We start from the raw sequence: 25,168 nt of genomic DNA, 5'->3' as shown, positions 1-25,168 counted from the left end.
CAATCCCACCGTCTGTCTGAGGGGCTTCTCTGGTCACACCATGAATCTCAAAAAAGTATCTTCTTTTTCTGTCCAGGTTCGTGTTAGATATGGTGAGTTTATGCGTCCCTGCTGAGTTCCTCAACGTATTGGTTCTTTGGAGTTTAGGAGTGTGCCTCTAGCCTGAAATATATGATTTCTCTTCACCATATTATCGCCAAGGCAAAGGCACATGTGTTAATTTTATGAAAAGCTCAACTTTATTTGTCTCATATCCTAAAGGTGTAGAAGGTTGTAGATTTTTTTTTGTTGGTCAGAGTTGGACGTTATGAAACTGTTGGGATTGATTTAATCATATAATTAAACGTAAATTTTTTTGCACTTCCTTAATTTTTGTGGATGTCGTACTGGGCTAATGAGCCTGACAACTTGTTCCAAATGTTTACTTCGGACTAAAGCTAAACTAAGAGTCAACTGAATTAGATATGTTGAACTGATCTTATATATCTGGATATCTTCCTCTTTATAAGTTTTCAAGTTTGAAATCTTGCATGTTGCATCGATCATCTGCACATAAATTAAGTTTTTGTTGGTCCTCTGTTGCCACCCAAATGACTAACCTTAGACACAAATTTTGTGTCCTTGCTGAACTTTCTGAGCTGTCCTAGTGTCCTGAATGTGTCATTTCTTGAAAAAAAGAAGCTGAGCATTCCAGCTTGCAGGACTATACCTTGCTCCTGCCAAACAAAACAAACTTAGGGTTCAGTGGTTGTGCTTGTCAAGAATTTAACACATTCATTGAAATGTTTATTTCTCAGTACTACCATTAGCTGTACAATATCACCAGCAGGTCCAGCACAGACATTGGTGAGCTTTGTAATCTGACCATCAAAAGGTACAAACAAAGCCGCTTCTGATCCATCTGAGACAGACAACTGGACACAGTACCATCATTAACAGACTTGACATTAGCGAACGGTGGTTGGTAAAAAATGGCTGTGAATTGCAGTTCAAATAGCAGTAAACAGGAGCCTGGGAAGGATCACCTTTGAGTCCCAACGGCATTGCTGTTCTTGCATGTTGCACATGTGGATGTTGAGAAACCACGTTGAACCTTTCTAGTGCTTTTAAACTTGAGGTGTAGCACCACCCATATGCAGAGAAACTTCACAGTCTGTCCACACAATACATGGAAAACCACTTAATTGTAGAGAGATTAAGCAGTAAGAGATGAGGTTTATTCCGGACCTGGGGATCAGAGTTGAGAACACAAGCATTAGCTAAGCCACCGTAACGGTTTCAAGTTTTTGAATATCTTCATATTTTGTTGGACCTAAGGAAGAAGCATCATCACTGAAACGGTTCCTGCTGAATGAAACATTTAAGAGGGTTAGGAGGGTATAAAGCTATTTTTTTACTGAGTAAATGTATGAAAGTACTCAATTTACGCATCAAGTATGGTCTGCCCAACAACACTTTCTTTGTCAAAGTAAAAATGACTGACTGGGGTGGAGTTTAGTAATAGCCGGCCTGGGAGTAAGCAAAACATATACACAAACAGATTAAATAAGCAAAGTTCATTAACTGGACTTAGTTGTTAAGAAGACCCATACCTCCTACTAACTTAGGATTAATGGTCGTGGCTACTATGAACTTATGCTCAACACCATTAACCACAAATTTGTCATGAAGTATGTTGGCAGAGGCCATCAAAAATAGTGACACAGAATGTAGGTCACTACAGAATGTGAAGGGAGACATTTCAGAAATGGGGATATATAAATTAGCTACTCATCTATAATAATAAAACAGAGAACTAAACTAACCGGTCAATTCATAGATTAGCCATTTTACGCTTAATTAACTGTATCTCATCATTCTAGGTGGTTTTGATTCCCATAATCTCTCTTACAATATCCAATATATAAGGTTAAGCCATTAGAAAAGTGTACCTGCAAAACATACGTAAATAAATTGAGTAGTGTGTTAGGAAACTTAAGAACAAAAAAGGTAGTAGGGTGTTTGTTAGTATCATCAGTTGATTATAGATTTATAACGACTGCAATGAAGAAAATACAATCAAACATTTTGCATTAATCATAATTGCTGCCAAAGCCTTGAAGCTATCATAGATTCAGATGAACAAATACCTTCTCATCTATCATAAGTTCATAACTATGTCTATCTCCACTCTTTTTCAAGTTCCTTGCTTTCCAACAACGGAGGACCCGTGTCACAACGGCCTCCCTCCAACGACCAACCTTTAAATCAGACAGAAGCAGATGAGGGTTGGCCATAATCGAAGAGGCTCTTACTGAGTTTAGAATTCGAGAGTAAGAAATTTCTCTCTTCAGATCTACATTTATAGTGTACGAATAAGATGACAAAATGGTATCCTTTGATTGAATACTGAGGAAGGTCCTTCCCTTGATTTATAGCTGAAGCTCCAGGCGGTTACTGAGGAAAACGAAGAGGTAGATCGAATCTTCAAGTGGGAGGAGTGGATTAATCAAGGGAATTCAAGGACTGGTGAGACGTTACGGATATCAAAGCTCGTTTGAAGTTTATCGCAAATCTCGTCGAGGAGTTCGCCGTTGGAAGAGGAAGAAGGAAAGAGATGGCTAGAAAAAAGTAAACGCGTGAAGTACACAGATAGCCCAGCGAATCGACACGTGTTGCAAAATGCCCCAGCCTCCAAAAGCGACGTGGACACATTGAGAAGGCAGATATGTCTACTTTGTTGTATTAGATGTAGTAAAATACTTGATCTTTTACCTTTTCTAATTCGGAATCGCGGTTATAATTAACCACATAATTGATCTTTTTTATTTTTTTTTATTTTTTTTTATTCTTATGCTATTGAATTTATTAATACTTCTATATTTTCTTGTACATTTTCTAACATATTGGTTAAATAATGCAAAAGATCGTTCCCCGATGAGATGTAGGAAAATGTGCGGTTTATCTAGTTCTCTTCAAATAAATAAAACAAAAGATCGTTCCACAATGGATGTAGGAAAAGGTGTTTACTCAGTTCTCTTCAAATAAATACAAACACATATGATCAGTGGCGGAGGAAGGTAGAGGGGAAGGGGGCAGCTTCTCCCTACGAAATATTGATTTTCTGTGCATTCTTATTGATTATTAAAAACTTATATGGTTTAAATGGTAAAATTTCTATTATTGTTCCCTATAAATTAAATTCAAATCTTATATTGCTTCCAGTGAAACTTTTATCTGGTTCCACTACTGCATATGATCCAAATTTAAAAACACTCTCAACTCAATTTAGGAAATGGTGCGGTTTACCCAATCTTTTTCAGATAAATACACACATATGATCCAAATTTAAAAACACTTTCAACTCATGTTAGATTAAGAAGCATTATTTGGTAATATAAGAAAGCGAAATCAAAAAAAAAATTCAATAGACTGCATAATATTTCTTAACTAACAATCCTACAGAACAAAGTAAAGAAAAACTTTCATCTAATGTTATTTAAACGGAGGTTTGATGTAAAATTTTCCAGGGTACACCCTCTTATTCTGCTTGGTTGAGCTAAGCACAATAGAGATATTGTGCTCGCGGGAAATCATTGGAATGATCTTAAGCAATTGTTCAAAACCATTTCCATCAATAGAGCATGCCTACCTTATGAACATCTTTTCTAATGCCTTTGTGAATTTATACAAAACTTTCAAGCATAACACATGCTTAAACTTTACATTCTGGTTGACAATGTTCTGCAAACTCAAAGTAAGAAGGACATGTCTCTTTGATTATCTAAACTTGGCAATGGTTATAAGAAGGGTCAAGAAGAAACTAAAAGATACTTATGAAAATATACGCATACGGTGTCAGCTCCCATAAAGCGTAGTGTTAGCCATTGTTGATGAAAAAGAAGGGTCGTGTTTGCTTCTTCAGTCCAGGTAAGTTAAGTAGCACTTTTTCATGTCAGCTGGAAATATAAGTGAAAAGATTGTCGTCTCAAACGTCAAATCTTTGACCTTGACACTCGCAAAAGGACCACGTACGATGGACACTGATGGGACCATGGAGAAGCTCCTTCGATAAAGAGGAAGAAACATGAGAACTTAACAAAGTACGTAGGGTGAACAGTTAAAAATAAGATGAGATTTGCAACGGAGATTAAGTAATCGGACATTTACATAAAGGAGAAGCGTGTTAACCATCATGAGCACTCTCCCTTTCTTAACCGTGCTTCCGAGAAACGGATAAGCCGCGTGACCACCACCTAAGGAGCACGGCCAGCCTTCAAATCGGAAAACATGATTGGGAAGACAACACTATTGTAATATATGTTTGTAAAAGCATCTCTAATGTATTACTTCAAATTTTATTCCAAAATAGTGCAACTACAAAATAGAGTAAGGTTTTACTCCAATGTATTACTCCATTTGTTACTCTAAAAAATAGTTAGTAATTGTTAATAATATCTTATACTTATAAAAGTTTACCAATTAACCCCAACTATTTTATATTTGCAAAATGTCTTAATATATAATTTATTTAAATTAAACATTTATTATTAAAAAGTACAAAAATCAAAATATAATAAAACATAATATATAAATTGGTTTAATAATAAACATTAGAATATCTTTCCCACAAATGATCAACTAATGCATTTCCAATGTATTACTCCATTTTACTCCAAAAAGTAGTTAGTAATTGTTAATAATATCTTATACTTATAAAAGTTTACCAATTAACCCCAACTATTTTATATTTGCAAAATGTCTTAATATATAATTTATTTAAATTAAACATTTATTATTAAAAAGTACAAAAAATCATAAAAATATAATAAAACATAATATATAAATTGGTTTAATAATAAACATTATAATATCTTTTCCACAAATGATCAACTAATGCATTTCGTAATAAAAAATGAGTTTCTTTATCTTTGATATTTCCAAATCGAACAAAATTTTGAAATCAGACATTTAAACACTTATTTATGTTATTTTATTTTATATTATTTATGTTGTTTAATTATGTTATGCATTTTATGTAAAATTATTAAATAATGAAATATCTTACTTTTCATGTTATTTTATCATTTTAAAATATTATTTAAGTAAGAAATTTGGACATTAAAAATTTAAAGGACTATTTCATAAATAAAAAAAAGTTCAACTCCATAAATGGAGTAACCCTAGCCATTACACCATTTTGGAATTGAAAATAGAGTAGGGTTGGAGAAGATTTTACTCCAAAATGATGTTTGGAATAGAAAATAGAGTAGGGGTGAGGATGCCCTAAAGAAGCAATCTAATGAGTAGAATGAAGAGTGCGATTTGGTGAGGGCTTCATGACTTATTTATAGTGTTGGGAATCAGAGGTTTTTTTTTTTGACAACAATGAATTACTCTAACGTGATTCCACCGGTTCAGGAAAACCAAACCGGAGGTATCGAATCGACATATAACATAGCTGATGGTGAACTCCTTGCCCCATGAGCAAGCTTGTCCGCTATTGTGTTTTGCGTCCTTGGAATATGTTGGATCTTGAAATTAGGGAAGAAAGTCTTACTTCGGCGAAATTCCTCCATATGCATAGTGAATGCTGGCCATTCTTCGGGTGAGGACACCATATTCACCAATTGAGAACAATCCGTAGGAAAAACCACATCTGAGAACTGCATGGTCTTCATGCACTCCATTGCCCAAATCAGCGCTTCACATTCTGCGTGTAAAGGAGATAGGCTACGTCGGAGATTCATTGGCAGCTTTTAAAACAATGACAAATATGCAGTTTTGGAATGGAGTCACTATGTGTTTGAAGGTTTTTGGACCTTTGGTTAAGGTACTTAGATTGGTTGATGGTGATAAGAAACCTACAATGGGATATCTGCATGGAGAGCTACTACAAGCAAAGAAAGATATACGTGCTGGGTTGAATAACATTGAAAGGAATATTCAGCCAATCATGAATATCATTGACCAAAGGATTGAGGGTCGACTTGACAGTCCTTTGCATATGACGGGTTATCTCTTAAATCCTTACTATTTATACAAGGACCAAACCATTCCATTACATAACAATGTGCTCACAAGTTTCTTCAAGTGTGTCAATGCTTTTATTCCTGATGACATCTCCAAGCAAAGCAATGTCATCAATTCTGAGATTAATAAGTACAAGAACAAGGAAGATAATTTTGGAACACCATGAGCTATAAAAGGCTGTGAAGAAATTAAAGATGATTATGATCCAGGTATGTTTAAAAAATAAAGCCATTTTAATATTTTATATACCTTTACGAACCTGCACTTAGCTTTATTTTTTATTAGTTGAATGGTGGAATACTTATGGGACATCAGTGCCTAATTTGCAAAGAATGACAAAGAGAATTTTGTCTTTGACTACTAGTTCCTCGGGATGTGAAAGAGCTTGGAGTTCTTTTGAAGGGGTAATTTTTTTTATTGGTTTATGATTCTAAACTGTTCCAACTTTATATTTTAATACTGATGACTTTGTTTAAAAAATGCAGATACATACAAAAAAGAGAAACCGGCTTAGTACAACCAGAATGAATAATCTTGTATTTGTCCAATTTAATACAAGACTATTGAACAAAAGAAAAAGACAGAAGGAGAAGAACATTGATTTATTAATTGCTGATGATGCTATTCATGCTCAAGAATGGCTTGTTGAAGGTGTTGATGGAGAACATGAATCAGCTACGGGTGTAGAAGCTGGTGGTGCAGGAGAGGCATGTGATGATGATATGGCTGATATTAGAGAACTGCATGATGAAGATTTTATTTCTGATAAAGAAGAGGAAGATTTTGCTGGTACTAATTTGGAATCAGATGAAGACCAAGTTTACGATGGAGAAGAATGATAATTTACATTTTAGTTTGTCTTTTTTTCTTTACATTTCAGTTATTATTTGATTTAAGGATGATAGATTTTTTTCTTGTTTAGTTATTTGATTTTAAGAACTTAGTATTGAAAACTTTATATTATTTTAGTATTATTTTTATTTTATTTTTATATTAGTCACCAATTAGTTATATATATACCTATATATAATGTCCGCTTAGGCCCCGTTTAGGCGTCCGCGTATACAGCTATACGCTAGGTTGCCGCATAACGAGCGCATAGCGCATTTTAGAACACTGCCGCTGAATCTATCTTTCGGCAATACCATCCCTGTCCAGTAAATACATCTTATTCCTTCCAAGATCCATCGACAAAATATACCCTGGTTGTACCCAAAGTTTGCCAATCGGTGGGAGACTGAACATTTCCATGAGGATCCGGTATCAATAATTGTGCCTCTGTCCATAGTATTTCCTCGAGTTCCGCTATCCTCAGTATCTCCTGGGGATTCCCATTTCTATTTGTGTAGATCTTCTTATTCATGTTCTTCCAAATATACCACATAATCCAAGGGAAATAGTTTGAATCCACCTCTTTCGGTAGCCTCCAAAATAAATAATCCAAACTTGTAAAAACTGATGTTGAGGGAAAGATTTCCGGGGAAGACGGGATCCTTGATAAAGCCCATGTTTGTAGTGCTGGTGGGCATTCAAAAAGAACATGATGCACTGTTTCTTCCTCAGCTCCACAAATAATGCATCTAAGATCACATTCAATCCCACGTGTCTTAAAATTTTTGAACACTGCACTACAAGAAAACATATAATTAACAAGGGCCATTTTCCTCGTTAATTCCTCGTAAACATCCTTTTACGAGGAATTAACGAGGAAAAGAGTTTCGTCGTTTATCGTCCGTCGTAACAAAAGGTTTGTCGCCATTTCCTCGTAGACTAGCGAGTATTTATTTTCCTCGTAAAGACGAAGTTAAAATTTCGTCGTAAGTTCCTCGCCGTTTTTCCTCGTAAATCACTCGCCGAGTTTCCTCGTACAAACCACGCGAAACACGCGTCGTTACTTACACGTTAGATCCTTGAAACTATATCCTCGTAAATTCGATGTAATATCCTTGAAAAGATTTCCTCGTAAAGTCGATGTAGAATCGTTGAAAGGTTTTCCTCGTAAAAACCTCGAAAGCCTTTCCTCGTAAAGACCTCGAAAGCCTTTCCTCGTAAAAACCTCGAAAGCCTTTCCTCGTAAATTCCTCGGAAACCTTTTCGTCGTAAATAACTCGTAGACTGCCATTTTTCAAATTAATAAAATATTATTTGATAAATATAATAATTATTAATTTAACAAAATAAAAGTATTTAAATATTGGATTTATAAATAAATTTTAAATAAAATTCAGAAGCAACAAAATATTTTATATATAATTAAGTTTTGGATTTTATAATACATAAACCGAAAAAAAACTAAAAAAACTAAGGCTCGTTCATCGCCTCGTAGAATTCCTCGCTCCTCCTCGTAACATCCTCCTCGTTATGTGTGCCCGATGACTCGCCTGGAATGGGATTTTGTTGTTTCATGTTCCTCAACAAAGCTTCCCATTCCGGATTTGTGGACACTATAACGTCGATGAAGGCTTCGAGTCCACTCACACGGCTTTTGGTCGCGCCCAGCTCGGAACGCAACTGAGTGACTTCTTCGGTCTGTCTCTGAGCATAAGACGATGTCGCTTTCGGGATATCATTGACGGAACCGATCCCCAACGTATGTCCTTTTTTCTTAGGGACAACCTTAAAAACAAAAAAAATATATTTGTTAGTTAAATTTAAAAGGTAAATTTAATCAATTAATAATTAAAAAGATATAATGTTAAAAAATTTACCTCTTCGTAAATCTTATCCACTTCAGTTGTGGATAAGGTAACTGGTAATCCGTCGCCGGACTGCTGGGTCAGCTGAGTCTGGTGCTCCTCAACCCGAGCAATTACGTTGTTGTAGATTTGCTCGGACTTGCCATCTAAAAACTGGCCCGCCTTGTTCTTGTGGGTCCGCTCGTAAAGTTCCGGAAGAGTCGGGAGACGTCCCAACTCTTCGGCCTAAAAACATTTAAGAAAATTGTTAGAAATATATTTAATTATATAAAAAATAATAATTAAAAAATTAAATATTTAATTACGTACCATTTTCAAACGGACACCGGCATGTGGTTTTTGGCCCGTAGAGTGTAGCATCGGGCCGTTACCGTGCTCGTCTACCGTGTTACGGGCGGCAGCACAAATGTTTGCGATCCTAATGGAGTTAGGATCCTTCCAGTAACGGATGAGGCCGTCCCAAACATCCGTGGTAAGCTCAGCAGGTTTGCCACGGGTGTACCCCTTGACGATCCAGGCACCCTTCCAGTTGCAAACCGTGTCCGACAAGCGAACTTGCGCCTTCTCGTAAAACGCCTTCCTCACTCTCTCACTGACCCCGATGGACCAATGATACTTTTGCTGCAAAAAAAAATTAATAATTGGTTAATAAAAAAAAAATTAATTAATAGAATTACTTACAGCGTAAATCTTGAACCACGTCTTTCGGATGTAGATCGGCGTCAATTTCCAGTTTGGATGCGCCATGGAGAAGTAACCTTTAATCGTCTCAGTTACATCTGTAGCAAGGCAATTGTCAACCCCAAATCTGGAAAAAATGAAAATTTAAATTATTTAATGAAGTTATAAATTAAAATAATTATTTAAAAAATGCACTTACCACAAAGTCCCGTTGGGTCTGTCGGGGTCTATGATTGGTAAACCAGCTCTGCCTGGCATACCGAAAATATCCTCGACAGTGTACTGCGAGAAGGGAACAGTAGGTGGCACCATGAGATCGGAATGAACAGCGGCAGGGATCTCAGGAGGAGCCATCAGAGGAGGCACCAGAGGAGCCATCGGAGGAGCCATCGGCTGAGGCATCGGCTGAGCCATCGGAGGAGGCATCGGAGGGAAGAAATGCTGAGTCTCGGGAACAGACTCCTGATCCGAAGAACCTGAACCGCCGGCACTTGAAGAAGAACCTGGCGGGTCTAACTGACTACCAGGCTCATCGAATATCTCCCTGTAGTGAGCAGAAAGCATGCGCTGGCGAACCTGCAAAAATATATTTTTTTGAGATTATGATCATCAATAATTAAAAAGCTATCATCAATAATTTAAAAATCTATCTAACGAACATAAAATCCGTAAACCTATCTAAATTCCCTAAACTAACCACCTAAACTAACCACCTATCTAAATTGTCTAAACTAATAATGGGGACGAGGAAATTACCATTTTCGGAGGAGAGAGGAATGGGGAAGGAGTTGGAGACGAAATGGGGAGGAAGTGGAGAGGAAGTTGGGAGGAATGGACAGTGTGAGGTTTGTGAGGTTGTATATATAACTTACGGAGGTCTCGCAATTTCCTCGTAAGTTTACGAGGAATTAAAGAGGCCCGTGTTCCTGTTCCTCGTAAAAACCTCGTAAGCTTACGAGGATATTGCGAGACCCGTCCCAAATCAAACGATAAATTAGCGAGGCCCGTTTTTTTGTTCCTCGTAAAACCCTCGTAACCTTACGAGGAAATTGCGAGGCCCGTCCCAAATAAAACAATGAAATATCGAGGCCCGTCTTTCTGTTCCTCGTAAAAGCCTCGTAAGTTACGAGTTATTAACGAGGTTATTTTCTAAACCTCTAAACTCGAAACCCCAAACCTTAAACCCCATCTTTCTTATATTCTACTTCATATATTCATAACATATCAAACCTCAAAATTTATAACCACAATTCTTTAACTTCTAATATCAATCTCTTCTTTCTAATATAAACTTATACAAAATCAAATTATTTATTTAAATTTTTTATCTTAATTGCAACAAAAATATAATCCTTTGAAAATTTGAAAATATAATCCTTTGAAGATTTGAAAATATAATCATTTGAAGATTGGGGTTTAGGGTTTAGGGGTTTGGATTTAGACAAAATAGATAAGAAAGATGGGGTTTGGGGTTTAGGGTTTAGGGGTTTAGACAATATATCTCGTTAAAACCTCGTAAACCCACGTGGAAATAACGAGGAATTAAAAAAAACAGAAAGCCTCGTTAATTCCACGTAAGCTTACGAGGTCGTTACGACGATTTCGGCTTACGTGGAATTAACGAGGCCCGTGTATTTCTTTTTTTCTACTTTCCTCGTTATTTCGTCGTAAATTACGAGGAATTAACGAGGTTTTCTTTCTAAACCTCTAAAATCAAAAACCCCAAACCACAAACACCATCTTTCCTATCTTCTACTCTTCATATTCCAATCCCAAACCTCAATCTTTTATTTTTTATTCAAAACCTCAAACCTCTATATTCTTAACATTTCAAACCTCAAAATTTATAATCACAATTCTTTAACTTCTAATATCAATCTCTTCTTCCTAATTTAAACTTATACAAAATCAAATTATTTATTTAAATATAATCATTTGAAGATTTGAAAATATAATCATTTGAAGATTTGAAAATATAATCATTTGAAGATTTGAAAATATAATCATTTGAAGATTTGAAAATATAATCTTTTGAAGATTTAAAAAATATAATCTTTTGAAGATTTAAAAATATAATCTTTTGAAAATTATAAAATTATTAATGGGGTTTGGAGTTTGGGATTTAGACAAAATAGATAAGAAAGATGGGGTTTGGGGTTTAGGGTTTAGGGGTTTAGAAAACATATCTCATTAAAACCTCGTAAACCCACGAGGAAATAACGAGGAACTAAAAAAAAACAGAAAGCCTCGTTAATTCCACGTAAGCTTACGAGGTCGTTACGACGATTTCGGCTTACGTGGAATTAACGAGGCCCGTGTATTTCTTTTTTTCTACTTTCCTCGTTATTTCGTCGTAAATTACGAGAAATTAACGAGGTTTTCTTTCTAAACCTCTAAAATCAAAAACCCCAAACCACAAACACCATCTTTCCTATCTTCTACTCTTCATATTCCAATCCCAAACCTCAATCTTTTATTTTTCATTCAAAACCTCAAACTCAATATTGTTTTTCTTTATAATCGAATCACATGCATTAAGTCTGAAAATCAATCATATTAAAACACAAATACATCAATCGGATACATTTTCGTCATCACTAGAAACATCATCATTTTCATTAAACTCGTCTTCAACAGCTTCGTCTGTGCCATCGTCGGTAAGATCTTCATACTCATGATTATGCGGATCAATGAGAAGAATGTCATCAATTTGTTGTTCAGGTTCCTCGACTTCATTTATCTGTTCTTCTTGCAATGGTGGTTCTTCTCCACTAATGATTCGTCCTCGAGGTGTAACTTTGATCACGGATAACCAATTTATTCCCGATTCTCTCATCCGAGGGTATGGAAGGTAGCTAACTTGATCTGCTTGTGAAGCTAAGATGAAAGGCTCGAATTTGTTGTACCTGAAAATAAAGAAAACATAGAAGTAAGCTTATTCTGCTCATGTATGCCAAATAAAGAATTTGTTGTACCTTCGTCCACCATTGACATCAACTACACCGAATTTGTTAAACTGAACACCTCTGTTGACGACGGGGTCGAACCACTCACATTTGAAGAGGACGCATTTCAGCTTCAATATCCCTGGAAATTCCACTTCGATAATCTCTGTCAAAATACCGTACTTATAGTTACTGGTCGCCCGCTGTCTACCATACTTATATGTGTGAAAAGTATAGCCTCGTGTGAAATACATCTGTGAAGTGGTGACCATTACATGTGGAGATTGAATTACTTCATGTAACCACTTAGGATAATCTGCATCGTCGTCAAAATCAACCTGCAAAAACAAAGTGAACGTTAAAATACAAATCATTTATGAATAAAGAGTTTGAGTTAATACCTGACTCTTCAACCACTTTATAAAGTGTTGATCTTTCCTTTTGTCTACGTCAGTTGTGGATATACCAGGGAATGTTTCTTCGACTTGTGAAACAAATAGGCTGTAAAATCACATTTTATATTAATTAATATTTGGCAATTATATATATGTGTTAATTTATATATACGTGTCCATTTATGTTACCTTTCAAAATAACGAATCAATGGATCCTCACAATTAAGTAGAATATAGGTGTGTGCACTATGAGCGTCTTCTTCACTCGACCACCAAACCTCTTTTGATTTCCCACCCAGTCGCCCAATCTGGCTAAAGATGTATGGAACACCAGCAACTGCGTATGTTGGCGCGACACCACCATCATCATATCTCCTTGGAGCTCTTTTCCGAGTACGTACTTTTGATGCAAAGTAGTACGATGTGAAGTGAGAAGTTTCTTCCGTCAAACTTCCAGCAATTATAGAACCTTCAACCTTGGCAAGGTTCTTTGCTTTTCCCTTCAAATATTTTATGGCTCGCTCATACTGATACATCCATCCGTAATGTACAGGTCCACGAAGCAATGCCTCATATGGAAGGTGGACAGCTAGATGCTCCATTATGTCAAAAAACCCAGGAGGAAATATCTTCTCCAAGTTGCACAATAAGATGGGAATGTTCTCTTGAAGCTGTTCCACGACTTCTACTTTAAGGGTGCGGGTGCTCAGATCCCTGAAAAATGCTCCAATGCCTTGTATATTCCAAAAACAATTATACACATATTAGTCATATATATTTCAAACTAAATCATTATATATAAAATAACTGCAATAATAAATATAGTACCTTCAAGTGCTTCATGTACGTTTATAGGAAGTAGCTCCGCAAAAGCAAAGGGAAGTAGTCGTTGCATAAAGACATGACAGTCATGACTCTTCATCCCGGAGAACTTTTGACCCTTTTCAACGCATCTAGACAGATTTGAAACATACCCATCGGGGAATTTCACTTCTGATGCTACCCAGTTGAACAATACCGACTTTTGTTGTGAAGACAATCTGAATATCGGAACAGGAACTTGCCCATTGCTGTTTATATGTAACTCGCTTCTTGAGCAAATATCCGGCAAGTCTAACCTTGATTTTATGTTGTCTTTTGTCTTCCCCGGGACATTCAATATTGTATTCATGATGTTCTCAAAGAAATTCTTCTCTATATGCATCACATCGAGGTTGTGGCGCAGAAGAAGATCCTTCCAATATGGCAACTCCCAAAATATACTCTTCTTGTGCCAGTTGTGATAAACACCGTAAGAATCAGGCATATTAGGGGGAACATGCCAATTACCACCACGAGGAACTGTTTCCAAAGCTCCATAGTAATCGAGTTGCTTTTCAGTTTCTTCTCCAGTTAAATATGGAGGAGGAGTGTCTCTCACAACCCTTTTGTGCCTAAACAATGTCTTGTTTCTTCGGTACGGATGGCCAATGGGAAGAAATCTACGATGACAATCGAACTAACTTGTCTTCCTCCCATTCTTCAGTTGAAACACATCTGTCGCTCTATTACAATATGGACAAGCTAATCTCCCATGTGTAGTCCATCCCGACAACATCCCATAGGCAGGCAAGTCACTTATGGTCCACAAAAGCATTGCTTGCATCATGAAATTCGTCTTCGTTGAGCAGTCATACGTCCTTTCCCCTGTTGACCACAAATCCTTCAACTCTTTTATCAGTGGTTGCAGGAAAACATCCAGCGACCTTTTAGGATGTTTCGGACCAGGTATTAATATGGTCAAGAATAGCAACTCCCGTTGCATGCACATCTCCGGTGGCAGGTTGTATGGCGTAAGAAAGACTGGCCACAATGAATATTGTCTCCCTAACATTCCGAATGGACTAAATCCATCTGTGCATAATCCGAGATACACATTCCGGATATTGCTAGCGAATTCCGGATATACTTTGTTAAAATGTTTCCAGGCTCTTGCATCTGATGGATGTGTCATCTCACCATCCGTCTGAGTATGCTCGGCATGCCATCTCATCTTTCCAGCAGTCTGCTCTGATTGGTACAATCTTTTCAATATGTCTGTAATTGGTAGGTACCATATCCTTTGGTACGGTACCCTATTACGTCCCCGTCCTTGCGGCTTGAATCGTGGCTTCTTGCACAATCGACATTCTTCTAACTTCTCATCATTTCCCCAGTAGATCATGCAGTTGTCGATGCAAACATCTATCGTCTCTGAAGGCAACCCAAGACTATACACCAGTTTCTGAATCTCATAATAAGAATCAGCAGACACATTGTCTTCCGGCAAATATTCTTTGAACAAGTCTGCCCATTCATTCATGCAACTTTCAGGTAGATTGTGATCAGTTTTAATATTCATCATTCTAGCAGCCAACGACAATTTAGAGAGACCTTCTCTACAACCACTGTAAAGTGGTTGATTCGCCGCATTTAACATTTCATAAAACTTTTTTGCATCTATGTTAGGTTCTTCATCTTCATCATGAGCTACAAATGCATCAGTTACCATATCATGAACCCTATCAAAATCTACCATCTGCTCCTCCTGATGGTAACTAGGTTCATTATGCAAATGAAGAGCAACCGGTTCTTCCTGAAAATTGCTATTACTACTACTAGCTTCATTCTGATCATAATTATTATAACCTTCTCCATGTTGAAACCATATATAGTAATTTGGCGTGAAACCTCTATTTATTAAATGCTTCCAAACATTTTCACGATTTGCCAATTTCGAATTGTTGCATTTCCGACATGGACAGAACATCTTACCGCTTTCTAGGGCGAGCGGTGTGGAATCTGCTTGATGCATAAACGTCTCCAGTCCTGCAATGTATTCTTTCGTCACTCTCCCGTTAGCATCTCTATGCATATACATCCACTTCCGCAACTCGTAGACATTCCCGGAGCCTGACATTTTTTTCCTTTCACGTTTTTCTTTTTTTTTCTTGTTGGTGTGTTTAAAATGATGTTGAAACTTCCATATTTATAGAAAATTTTCGAATCTGGTAGTTGAAGTTTTGCGATGAATTTGCGAGGAAAAGGTAGGTAGCCAAAAAAAACGTGCTTTAAAATTCCTCGTTAAGTTCATGTATATCATTTCCTCGTAAAGGTGACGTAATTTTACGTTGATTTAACGAGGAAAGTATATTTCCACTTTTCCTCGTAAAGATAATGCAAGCTTTACGTGGTCTTTACGAGGAAAGTGTATTTCCTCGTTAAGACCACGTAAAGTTACGTGGGCTTTACGACGAAATATTGTCTTCGTTAGTTTACGAGGAAATAACGAGGTTTATTTCTTTCTTTGTAAATTCCTCGTAAGTTCCTCGTAAATTTACGAGGATTATATTTCCTCGTTAACTTTCCTCGCCAAAATGCTGTTTTCTTGTAGTGCTGGTAGTGTTCCGGATGTATTTGCCAAATAAAATACCGCAATTTTGGCGAGCAATTTAGTTTCCAGGAGAAAGCCAGCAAAGGTTTTATATTTGGTCCAAAAGGTGTTATCCTTGGTTCCCTGTCCGGGTATATGGTTTTCGTTCGAAATCCTGATTTCACCGAATATTTTCCAGATTCTGTAAATGCCCAGCCATATGTATCAGGCCGGTGATCTTAACATCGTCCAGATGTATGTATGCATTGAGCAGGTTTACATTCCAAGACTTGTCGTGTGGATTGATGAGATCCCCTACCGTTAAAGATAGGGTTTAAAAATTGAACAGGATTTTTTTGTTGTGCTGATCTCGGGCGAGGAGCTGGGATCCAGGGGTCCTTCCAAACAGAAATCGATTGCTCGGTTCCAACTCTTTTGATTAGTCTTTTTTTAACCAGAGATCTAGCTGAACAGCTACTTCTCCACCCATAAGATGAAGAATAAGATCTGTGTTCATCCAATGGATGAGAGTTTCGGAAATACCTTCCTTTAAACACTTTTGAAAATAAACAATCTGGCTTATCTATTAGTCGCCATAGTTGTTTTGCCAATAAAGTCGTATTGAAATCTTGTAGATCTCTAAAGCTCAAACCTCCCTCTTGTTTTGCCTTATAGAGGATTCAATTATGGGATTCATACTTAACACTTTTAAAAAATTATGCAAATAGATGAATTAGATTTCCTTTAAAATCAATATATTCATTATTGTTTGATATTATTTTTTAAATTACATGCTTTTTAATCCAAATCGAAATTGATCTCTTATGTAAGGGGACTTAAACCTATACTCCCAGAAATCCTAGACAGATGAAATAAAATGAAATTTCTTAGTGAGGGAAAATAAACCAAAATGCAAAATATAGTCGATGCATAAGCCACTCAATATGCCACCATGAAGACCATCAAAAGAAAAAGAAGATAGTGATATGTATAAACCTCTCACCTAAGTTTAGTTAGCATTTACCAGTAGCCCCTGTTTTTTTACCGCTTTTTACCGGTACTGTAAATCGAGGGTCTAATTCGCTAAATAAAGTGAGTTCGGGGGTTTCTATGATAATTACTTAGTTTAGAAATTTTTATCCTAAATAAAATTAGTTGGGGAGGGTTTATTGTTAAAATTTCTAAAGTAAATATATGATATATCTCTTAATACCCTCCTTTAGATTAGAGCACAAAGATTATAAATGTTCAACTTGGATACTAGTGTATGGAAAGGATGACCAACAAGTGTTTTGGTAAAGATATTTGGAAATTTTTCCATTGTAAATATATTCTTCTTTCGAATGATCTCAATTTTTATGTCATCTCTAATAAAATAACAGTCCAGCTCCACATGTTTCATATGCTCATGAAACACAAGGCCAGCTGCGATATGAACCATCAATTGGCTATCACAATACAAATCCATCTCTCTAGAATGCCCAATACCTGTCATAAAATCAAACTCTTACACCAATTCAACTCATTACAGCAATATAATCATAGATCGATATTACGCCTCGGCCGATTAACACGACACCATATCTTGCTTCTTCGACTTTCATGTACTTGAGAGTTTACCAATTGTACCAACCACCCATTCAAAGATCTCGATCTAATTGAACATCAAGCGTAATCCAAATTACCCCAAGCTGTAAGATGGAAACTAGAAAAAAACTTTTTGAGATAATTCTCATTTCAGGACACTCCTTCAAGTAACTAATAACCTTCAATGCACCTGTACAATAATCTTCTCATGGATTTGCATGACTGAGAACATAGTAAACAATATTAGGTCTCGTGCCAGCTAAATGAATTAGTTTACAAAAAACTCATCAACACTACTATAGATCAACGAGTAATGGTGAGTCGACCTCCCCAATTGATGATTTGGCTCCATAGAAAAATCTATCGGCTTATGAACAAGTAGACCCCCATCAACAATAATTTCCGGAGCATTCTTCCAATAAATAGATACCCTCCAGATTTCGTGCAATTTTCAATCCAAGAAAGTACTTCAAATTACCCAAATCTTTTCATAGGGAAAACTGCTCAAATGTGTCTTAAACTCTTGGATAACCTCACTTAATCTTCTTATCACCACAAGATCATCAACATAAACTAGAACGTGAAAGTGAACCACCACGAACCAATGAGAAAAGTGAGTGATAGGCATTACACTGTTTGAATCGATAACGAAAAATGGCCTTTATGAGCTTTTCAAACCAACACTGTGGAGATTGTTTTAACACATATGCAATCTACATACAATTCTTTTCTCAAAATAATTCAAACATTGTGGTAACTTCATATACACTTTTTCCTCCATGTTCCCATGAATGAAGAGAACATGAATGAAAGCATTCTGCACATCCATCTGATGTAATTCACAATTTTTACCAGCTGCAATCTAATTGTAATAATTTTGCCAGTGGAGCATTAAAGGAGGATTATGCTTTACAGGCTCTCGATGTTTGCAGAAACAACCAAGCCACTGAGATTGTTGGGATCAAGTGAACGAGAAGAGGAGAAGATACTACTGTAGAAGCTGGAAAAACGGAATCGATACAAACGATATATATTTACAAAACGACGTTAAGGAAAATAACGAAATGAACATGGAGGCGAGATATGATCTCTTTCCTTAACTCTAAATATTCGCTCCGTAACGGGCACTGGCGAAATATCGAGTCCCAGGATACAACCATGGCAGACGATTCACGCTTCACTCGTGAACGCCCTATCAAACTATAATCTACGAAACACTCTCGGAAATAGACTTACGCTAAGGGAGTTTCTTTATTGGTTTTGCGAAAAGTAAAAGTAGTGAAAATGAATGAAGAGGAGAGACGATATTTAAAGAGAAGGAGACGAGCCACTTCCCGCAACAGCAGCTGCACGTGGACGGAAATCCCGCGGAGATCGAGAGAAGTTGAGTTGTGAACTTCCTCTGCAAGACTCTCTCTCTTATCTCTTATCTCGTTTAAATATCTGACAAAACAAACTGCATGACGTTTTTATTTTCTAGACAAACTACATGTCGTTTCAAAATAAAATGCATGTTGTTTTTTGAGAATTAAATGGGTCAAACGTTGGGCTTAACTTGGTCCAAAAAGAATATTCTTATCGGGCCGGAGGCCCTCCACCAAGACCCAAGACCCAAGACCCAAAACCCAAGACCCAAGACCCAAGACCCAAGACCCAAGACCCAAGACCCAAGACCGCGACCGCGCCGGCCGGACGGACGGCGGCGGCGGCGCAAGCGTGGGGACTCATCTGTTCCTCTGAGTCGTTTAAACAATGCTATGTGTCTGAACATATATATACTCCTCTCTAATGCATTTGTTCCCCGATGTGGGACTTTGCATGTCCTTTTCATTTAATTGACAAAACTTGGGCTGGACCCATGTCATTTTTATTCACGTTTTTTATAAAGCTAATGGGTTTTATAATTTGATCCAACAATCCCCCACATGAATAGAAATGACTCTAAACATATGCAGAATAAATGCAGACTCGATAGACTCTAAAAACTTAAAACTTTACTGACTAGACTTAAACTAAAGACTAGACAGACTGACTTATCGAGAGTGTTTGCGAAAAATTCACTGTGTTTGAGTAGGTGGCATTTTTAAGCCTTGAACCACTCATAGTTAATATCTGTCGGGTTTACTTTACCAGAAGGTGAACATGATGTCTTGAACCAACCGGTGTTTTATGTAGACCGAGACAACAGGCACAACACAGCTTCATTTTCTCGTAGAACTTAGTTCTCTATTGTGTTCATTGTGACCCTGAACTATTCCTGGTTTTCATGAGTGAACTTAGAGAATATAGCCTAGCATTCATTCTCCTAGAAACGGCCCCATTTCACACTCATTAGGTGATTGACCATGAAAAGTATTGAGTAATACTTCGCTGTAGAAGCTATGGAATCATTAAAAGCATATGCTTATCCTTCTCTCATTCGTTAGCACTTATCATCTTTAGGAGCTGGGATGAGACTACTTTGTCTCAAAGTGCTTTGGTTAGATTCTGTTTGATTTTGTTTTCCCTTTGAACCTACGTCTTGGGATCTCCAGTCATGATAGGTAGGGTTGCAGTCAAGCATCCTCATTAGTTATAGGCTTTAAACCCATTCCTTTTGATGATTTAGCAACAACATCTCGTTGCAAACCTTTAGTAAATGGATCCACTAGGTTGTCAGCCGATTTGATGTAATCTATTGTGATTACACCAGTTGAGATAAGTTGTCTAATGGTTTTATGTCGTCTTCTAATATGACGAGATTTACCATTGTAGAGATTATTCCGAGCCCGAGCTATAGCTGATTGACTATCACAATGTATTCTTATAGCTGGTACAGGTTTCTCCCACATAGGAACATCTTCCAAAAAATTTCTAAGCCATTCAGCTTCTTCTTCTGCTTTGTCTAATGCTATGAACTCAGATTCCATAGTTGACCTGGCTAGCACTGTTTGTTTGGTAGATTTCCAAGATATTGCCGCTCCTCCTAGTGTAAAAACATATCCACTTGTGGATTTTGAGTTTTTAGAATCTGATATCCAGTTAGCGTCACTGTATCCTTCTAAAACTGCTGGTTCTTTACCATAGTGAAGTCCAAAATCTTTGGTGTAGCGCAAGTAATTGAGTACTCTCGTTATAGCTTTCGAGTGTGTATGACCTGGATTACTTGTATATCGACTAAGTACGTTTACTGCATGCGCTAGATCTGGTCTTGTACAATTGGTCAAGTACATGAGACTTCCGATCACACGTGCATACTCGTTTTGTGAAACCGCTTCACCTGAATTCTTTGTCAAGTGCATTTGGGGATCTAACGGAGTTTTTGCAGTACTATTAGAGTAGTTTTTAAATCTCTCTAATGTTGTTTCAGCATAATGAGATTGAGTTAAAGTAATTCCATTTGAATTTCTTATGATTTTAACCCCGAGAATAACATCTGCTAATCCCAAATCTTTCATCTCAAATTTTCTTTTGAGCATGTTTTTTGTTTGATTGATAATGTCTTTATTGCTTCCAATAATGAGCATATCATCTACATATAAACATAACAAAACATACGCATTTTTGGTAATTTTGTAGTATATGCATTTATCACATTCATTAGTTTTGAAACCATTTGACATCATTGTGTTGTCAAATTTTTCGTGCCATTGTTTAGGAGCTTGTTTAAGCCCATAAAGTGACTTTACAAGTCGGCATACTTTGTCTTCCTGTCCAGGAATGACATGGCCCTCAGGTTGTTTCATGTAAATTTCTTCTTCTAAATCACCATTTAGAAAAGCTGTTTTTACATCCATTTGATGGATTTCTAAGTCTCTTAAGGCTGCGATAGCTATCATCGACCTTATAGATGTTATTCTGGTTACTGGAGAATATGTATCAAAATAGTCAAAGCCTTCCCTTTGTCGGAACCCTTGAACTACAAGCCTAGCTTTATATTTTCCACCAGGTTTTCGTGTCATTATCCATTTATTACCTAATGCTTTGCAGCCAGGTGGTAAATCCGTTACGTACCATGTGTAATTTTGCATGATAGAATCGAATTTACTTTTGACAGCTTCATTCCAAAACGGAGCTTCGGGTGAAGCCATAGCTTCTGCCAAAGTTTTTGGAACATTTTCTACTAGAAATGCCATTAGGAAATCATCACCAAAAGATTTCTCCTTTCGAGCTCTTTTGCTTCTCCGAGGTTCATCTTTTTCTTCATTTTCTGAGATATCATTTATAGAAACTTCAACGTTTGTCTCAATTTCTGAGTCCTTGTCGTTGTCTCTTTCTTCTCGAGTTCGTTTTGAACCATGTTTTTCCTTGTATGGAAAAATATTTTCGAAGAAAGATGCATTTCTAGACTCCATGACTGAATTTTTATGGATGTCTGATATTTCAGATTCATGTACCAGAAACCGATACGCAGTACTATTATGTGCATATCCGATGAAAATGCAATCCACTATTTTAGGTCCAATAGTGACCTTCTTTGGTGGCGGTACTGCAACTTTTGCCAAGCACCCCCATACTTTGAGATATTTATACGAAGGTAAATTACCTTTCCATAATTCATATGGAGTTTTGCCAGTTATTTTGTGTGGAATCTTGTTGAGGATATAATTAGTGATAAGCAATGCTTCCCCCCACATGTTCTGGGGTGACCCAGATTCCTGCAACATTGCATTCATCATCTCTTTAAGAGTTTGATTTTTTCGTTCAGCAACTCCATTAGATTCTGGTGAATAAGGGGCTGTAGTTTGATGTATTATTCCATGTTCCTTACAAAATGAATTGAATGGACCATCATACTCGCCTCCTCTGTCGCTTCTAACTACCTTAATAGTTGTTTTAAGCTGATTTTCGACCTCGAGTTTAAATTCTTTGAATTTATCTAAGGTTTCATCTTTGCTATGTAAAAGATAAACATAACAATATTTTGTGCAGTTATCTATGAAGGTCACAAAGTACTTTTTCCCTCCTCTAGTTGGCATATATTTTAAATCACATAAATCAGTGTGAATTAAATCTAGAGGTTTATTAGTTCTTTCAACACGAGGTGAGGGCGTTTTTGTGAGCTTAGCCTGTACGCAAACTTCACATTTTTGTTTACTTGTTTTAAATTTGGGAATTAAATTTAAATTCATCAATCTTTGTATAGATTTATTATTTACATGGCCTAATCTTTCATGCCATATATTAAAAGACTCAACCAAATAAGCAACTGGCTCTTTCTTATTCATTGAAACTTTTGGAGCTACAATTTTCGGAAGGACGGTCATTACATTCAACTTGACCAGTCCATCCTTAACATACCCCTTTCCCAAATACATCCCATTCTTCCTAATCACGAGCTTATCCGCCTCAAAGCTTGTGGCGAATCCATTCTTGCTGAGCAAGGTTCCCGAGACCAGGTTTTTCCTCATGTCAGGCACATGCTTCACATTTGTCAGAGTGACCTCACGTCCAGATGTCATCTTCAAAATCACATTGCCGCATCCTTCAATCTTGGAGACTGCAGTGTTTCCCATCCTGAGCTTCTCTTAAGTCTTGCTTTTCTGATAGGTGCTGAACATCGCCCTATCAGTGCAAATGTGGGTGGTTGCACCAGTGTCATACCACCATTCCCTAGGGTTGTTGCTTTCAACCATGTTGGCTTCAGTCACCACAGCAACAAGATCCTCCTCAGTGAGATTTGCCTGAGCCTTCTCATCTTTGATCTTCTTGTGACACTCAGCAGTCTTGTGTCCCACTTTATTGCAGTAGTGACACTTCCCCTTGAATCTCTCCACATTCGCATTGATTTCAATGCCTTTGTTCTTGAAGTTTTTTCCAGTAGCCTTCAGTGCTGCAGCAGTTTTCGAAGGCTTTGCTGGAGAATGGGCGTGTACCTTTCCTTTGCCTTTGTGCTCAGCCATGTTGACACTATGCTCCTTAGCATTGATCTTGTCAGCAATTCGGTTTCTGGATTCGATCTGAAGCCTCATGATAAGCTCCTCAAGGCCCATCTTCTTCTTCTTGTGCTTCAGGTAGTTCTTGAAATCTGCATAGCTTGGAGGAAGCTTTTCAATGAAGCTGAGAGTTGTGAATGTCTCGCAGATGGACATCCCTTCAGCTTTGATTTCATAGCAAATGAGCTGGAATGCTTCCACCTGATCCATGATGGGTTTTGAATCCACCATTTTGAAGTCATGAAATTTTGCAACCACATACTTCTAGCAGCCAGCGTCCTCACCTCTGTACTTCTTGTCAAGTGATCTCCATAGCTCCTTCGCCGTTGGAATGTCACAGTAGACACGGTACAATGGGTCAATGAGGCGACCCAAAATGTAGCCTTTGCAGACGAAGTCAGAATGCACCCAAATGTCAACACTTGCGAGAGTGTGCACATCATCAATCCCGTAAGGGACAAGGGGCTTGTCCTCCTGGATGAACTTGTCCAGCTTCATCGTTGTTAGGAAGAACATCATCTTCTTCTGCCATGTTTTGAAGTTTTTGCCATCAAACTGGTCTGACATCAGTCCTTGAGTGAACAGGCTGGGCACAGACGGAGGAGTTGGTACTGCAACCGGACCACTTGAGGTTCCTAGAACTGAACCCGTTTGATAAAGACCAGCACCGAACAAGCTACGGCGCGTGGTTTCATCAGCACTGTTTCCCGCAAGAAGGGTAGTGGTTGTTGTTGCTGCAGCGGTTGAGGAAGCAGTGATGTTTCCAGCGGTTGTCACACCAGATACATCAGTTGCAGCAACGTTGATTGGAGTTTGCGCGATGGTAGTGTCAATGGGGGTGTTGTTTGCATCCGTCATTTTTCTGTTGAGAAAACATGAAAACGGATTAGTACTCCATTCAACAATAACAAATTATTATTAATATTAAAAATAAAAATAATAATCTAAATCGATTTTCATTTTTGGTGTTTGAACCAAATCATATCGATTTAAGTCTGAATAAATGTTTTGCAAATTCGCTTAAAGCGTTCGCAGAAACCGTTTATGTAGACTTTTAGATCGTTTCACAAACTCACTTAAGAAAGTGTCCGTGGAAACGATTCTCATATACCACGTTTGATAATTCGCAAAATACGCTTCGCGGAAGTGCTAGAGAGCAAATCGCAAACACGTTGCAGAAATGTACGAAACGTTTCGCGGAAGTGCTATAAAGCAAATCGCAAACACCGTTCTACAAACCGTTTACAGATCCTTTAATAGACCGTTTTATAAACCGTAAGATCGACCCGAAACAGCTTTAGAAAACTATTTAGAGTTAAGATTGTAGAAGCTGGAAAAACGGAATCGATACAAACGATATATATTTACAAAACGACGTTAAGGAAAGTAACGAAATGAACATGGAGGCGAGATATGATCTCTTTCCTTAACTCTAAATATTCGCTCCGTAGTGAGACGGGCACTGGCGAAATATCGAGTCCCAGGATACAACCATGACAGACGATTCACGCTTCACTCGTGAATGCCCTATCGAACTATAATCTAC

General features: G+C 37.4%; 1 protein-coding gene across 1 annotated transcript; it reads right to left on the bottom strand.

Moving 5' to 3' along the window:
• Positions 1–11,923: 11,923 nt before the first annotated feature.
• Positions 11,924–13,530, bottom strand: LOC130499496 (uncharacterized). The gene is made up of 2 exons (XM_056993610.1): positions 12,919–13,530; positions 11,924–12,295 (listed from the first exon to the last, which is right to left on the bottom strand). The coding sequence occupies exons 1-2, from the start codon at positions 13,329–13,331 to the stop codon at positions 11,962–11,964; spliced, it is 747 nt and encodes a 248-aa protein (XP_056849590.1). The 5' UTR covers positions 13,332–13,530; the 3' UTR covers positions 11,924–11,961.
• Between the last annotated feature and the right edge of the window lie 11,638 nt (positions 13,531–25,168).

Source organism: Raphanus sativus, chromosome 9 (assembly GCF_000801105.2).
Source record: "Raphanus sativus cultivar WK10039 chromosome 9, ASM80110v3, whole genome shotgun sequence".
Lineage (NCBI taxonomy): Eukaryota > Viridiplantae > Streptophyta > Magnoliopsida > Brassicales > Brassicaceae > Raphanus > Raphanus sativus.
Note: the sequence above shows the minus strand (reverse complement) of the source record. Positions and strands in the feature narration are given on the sequence as shown.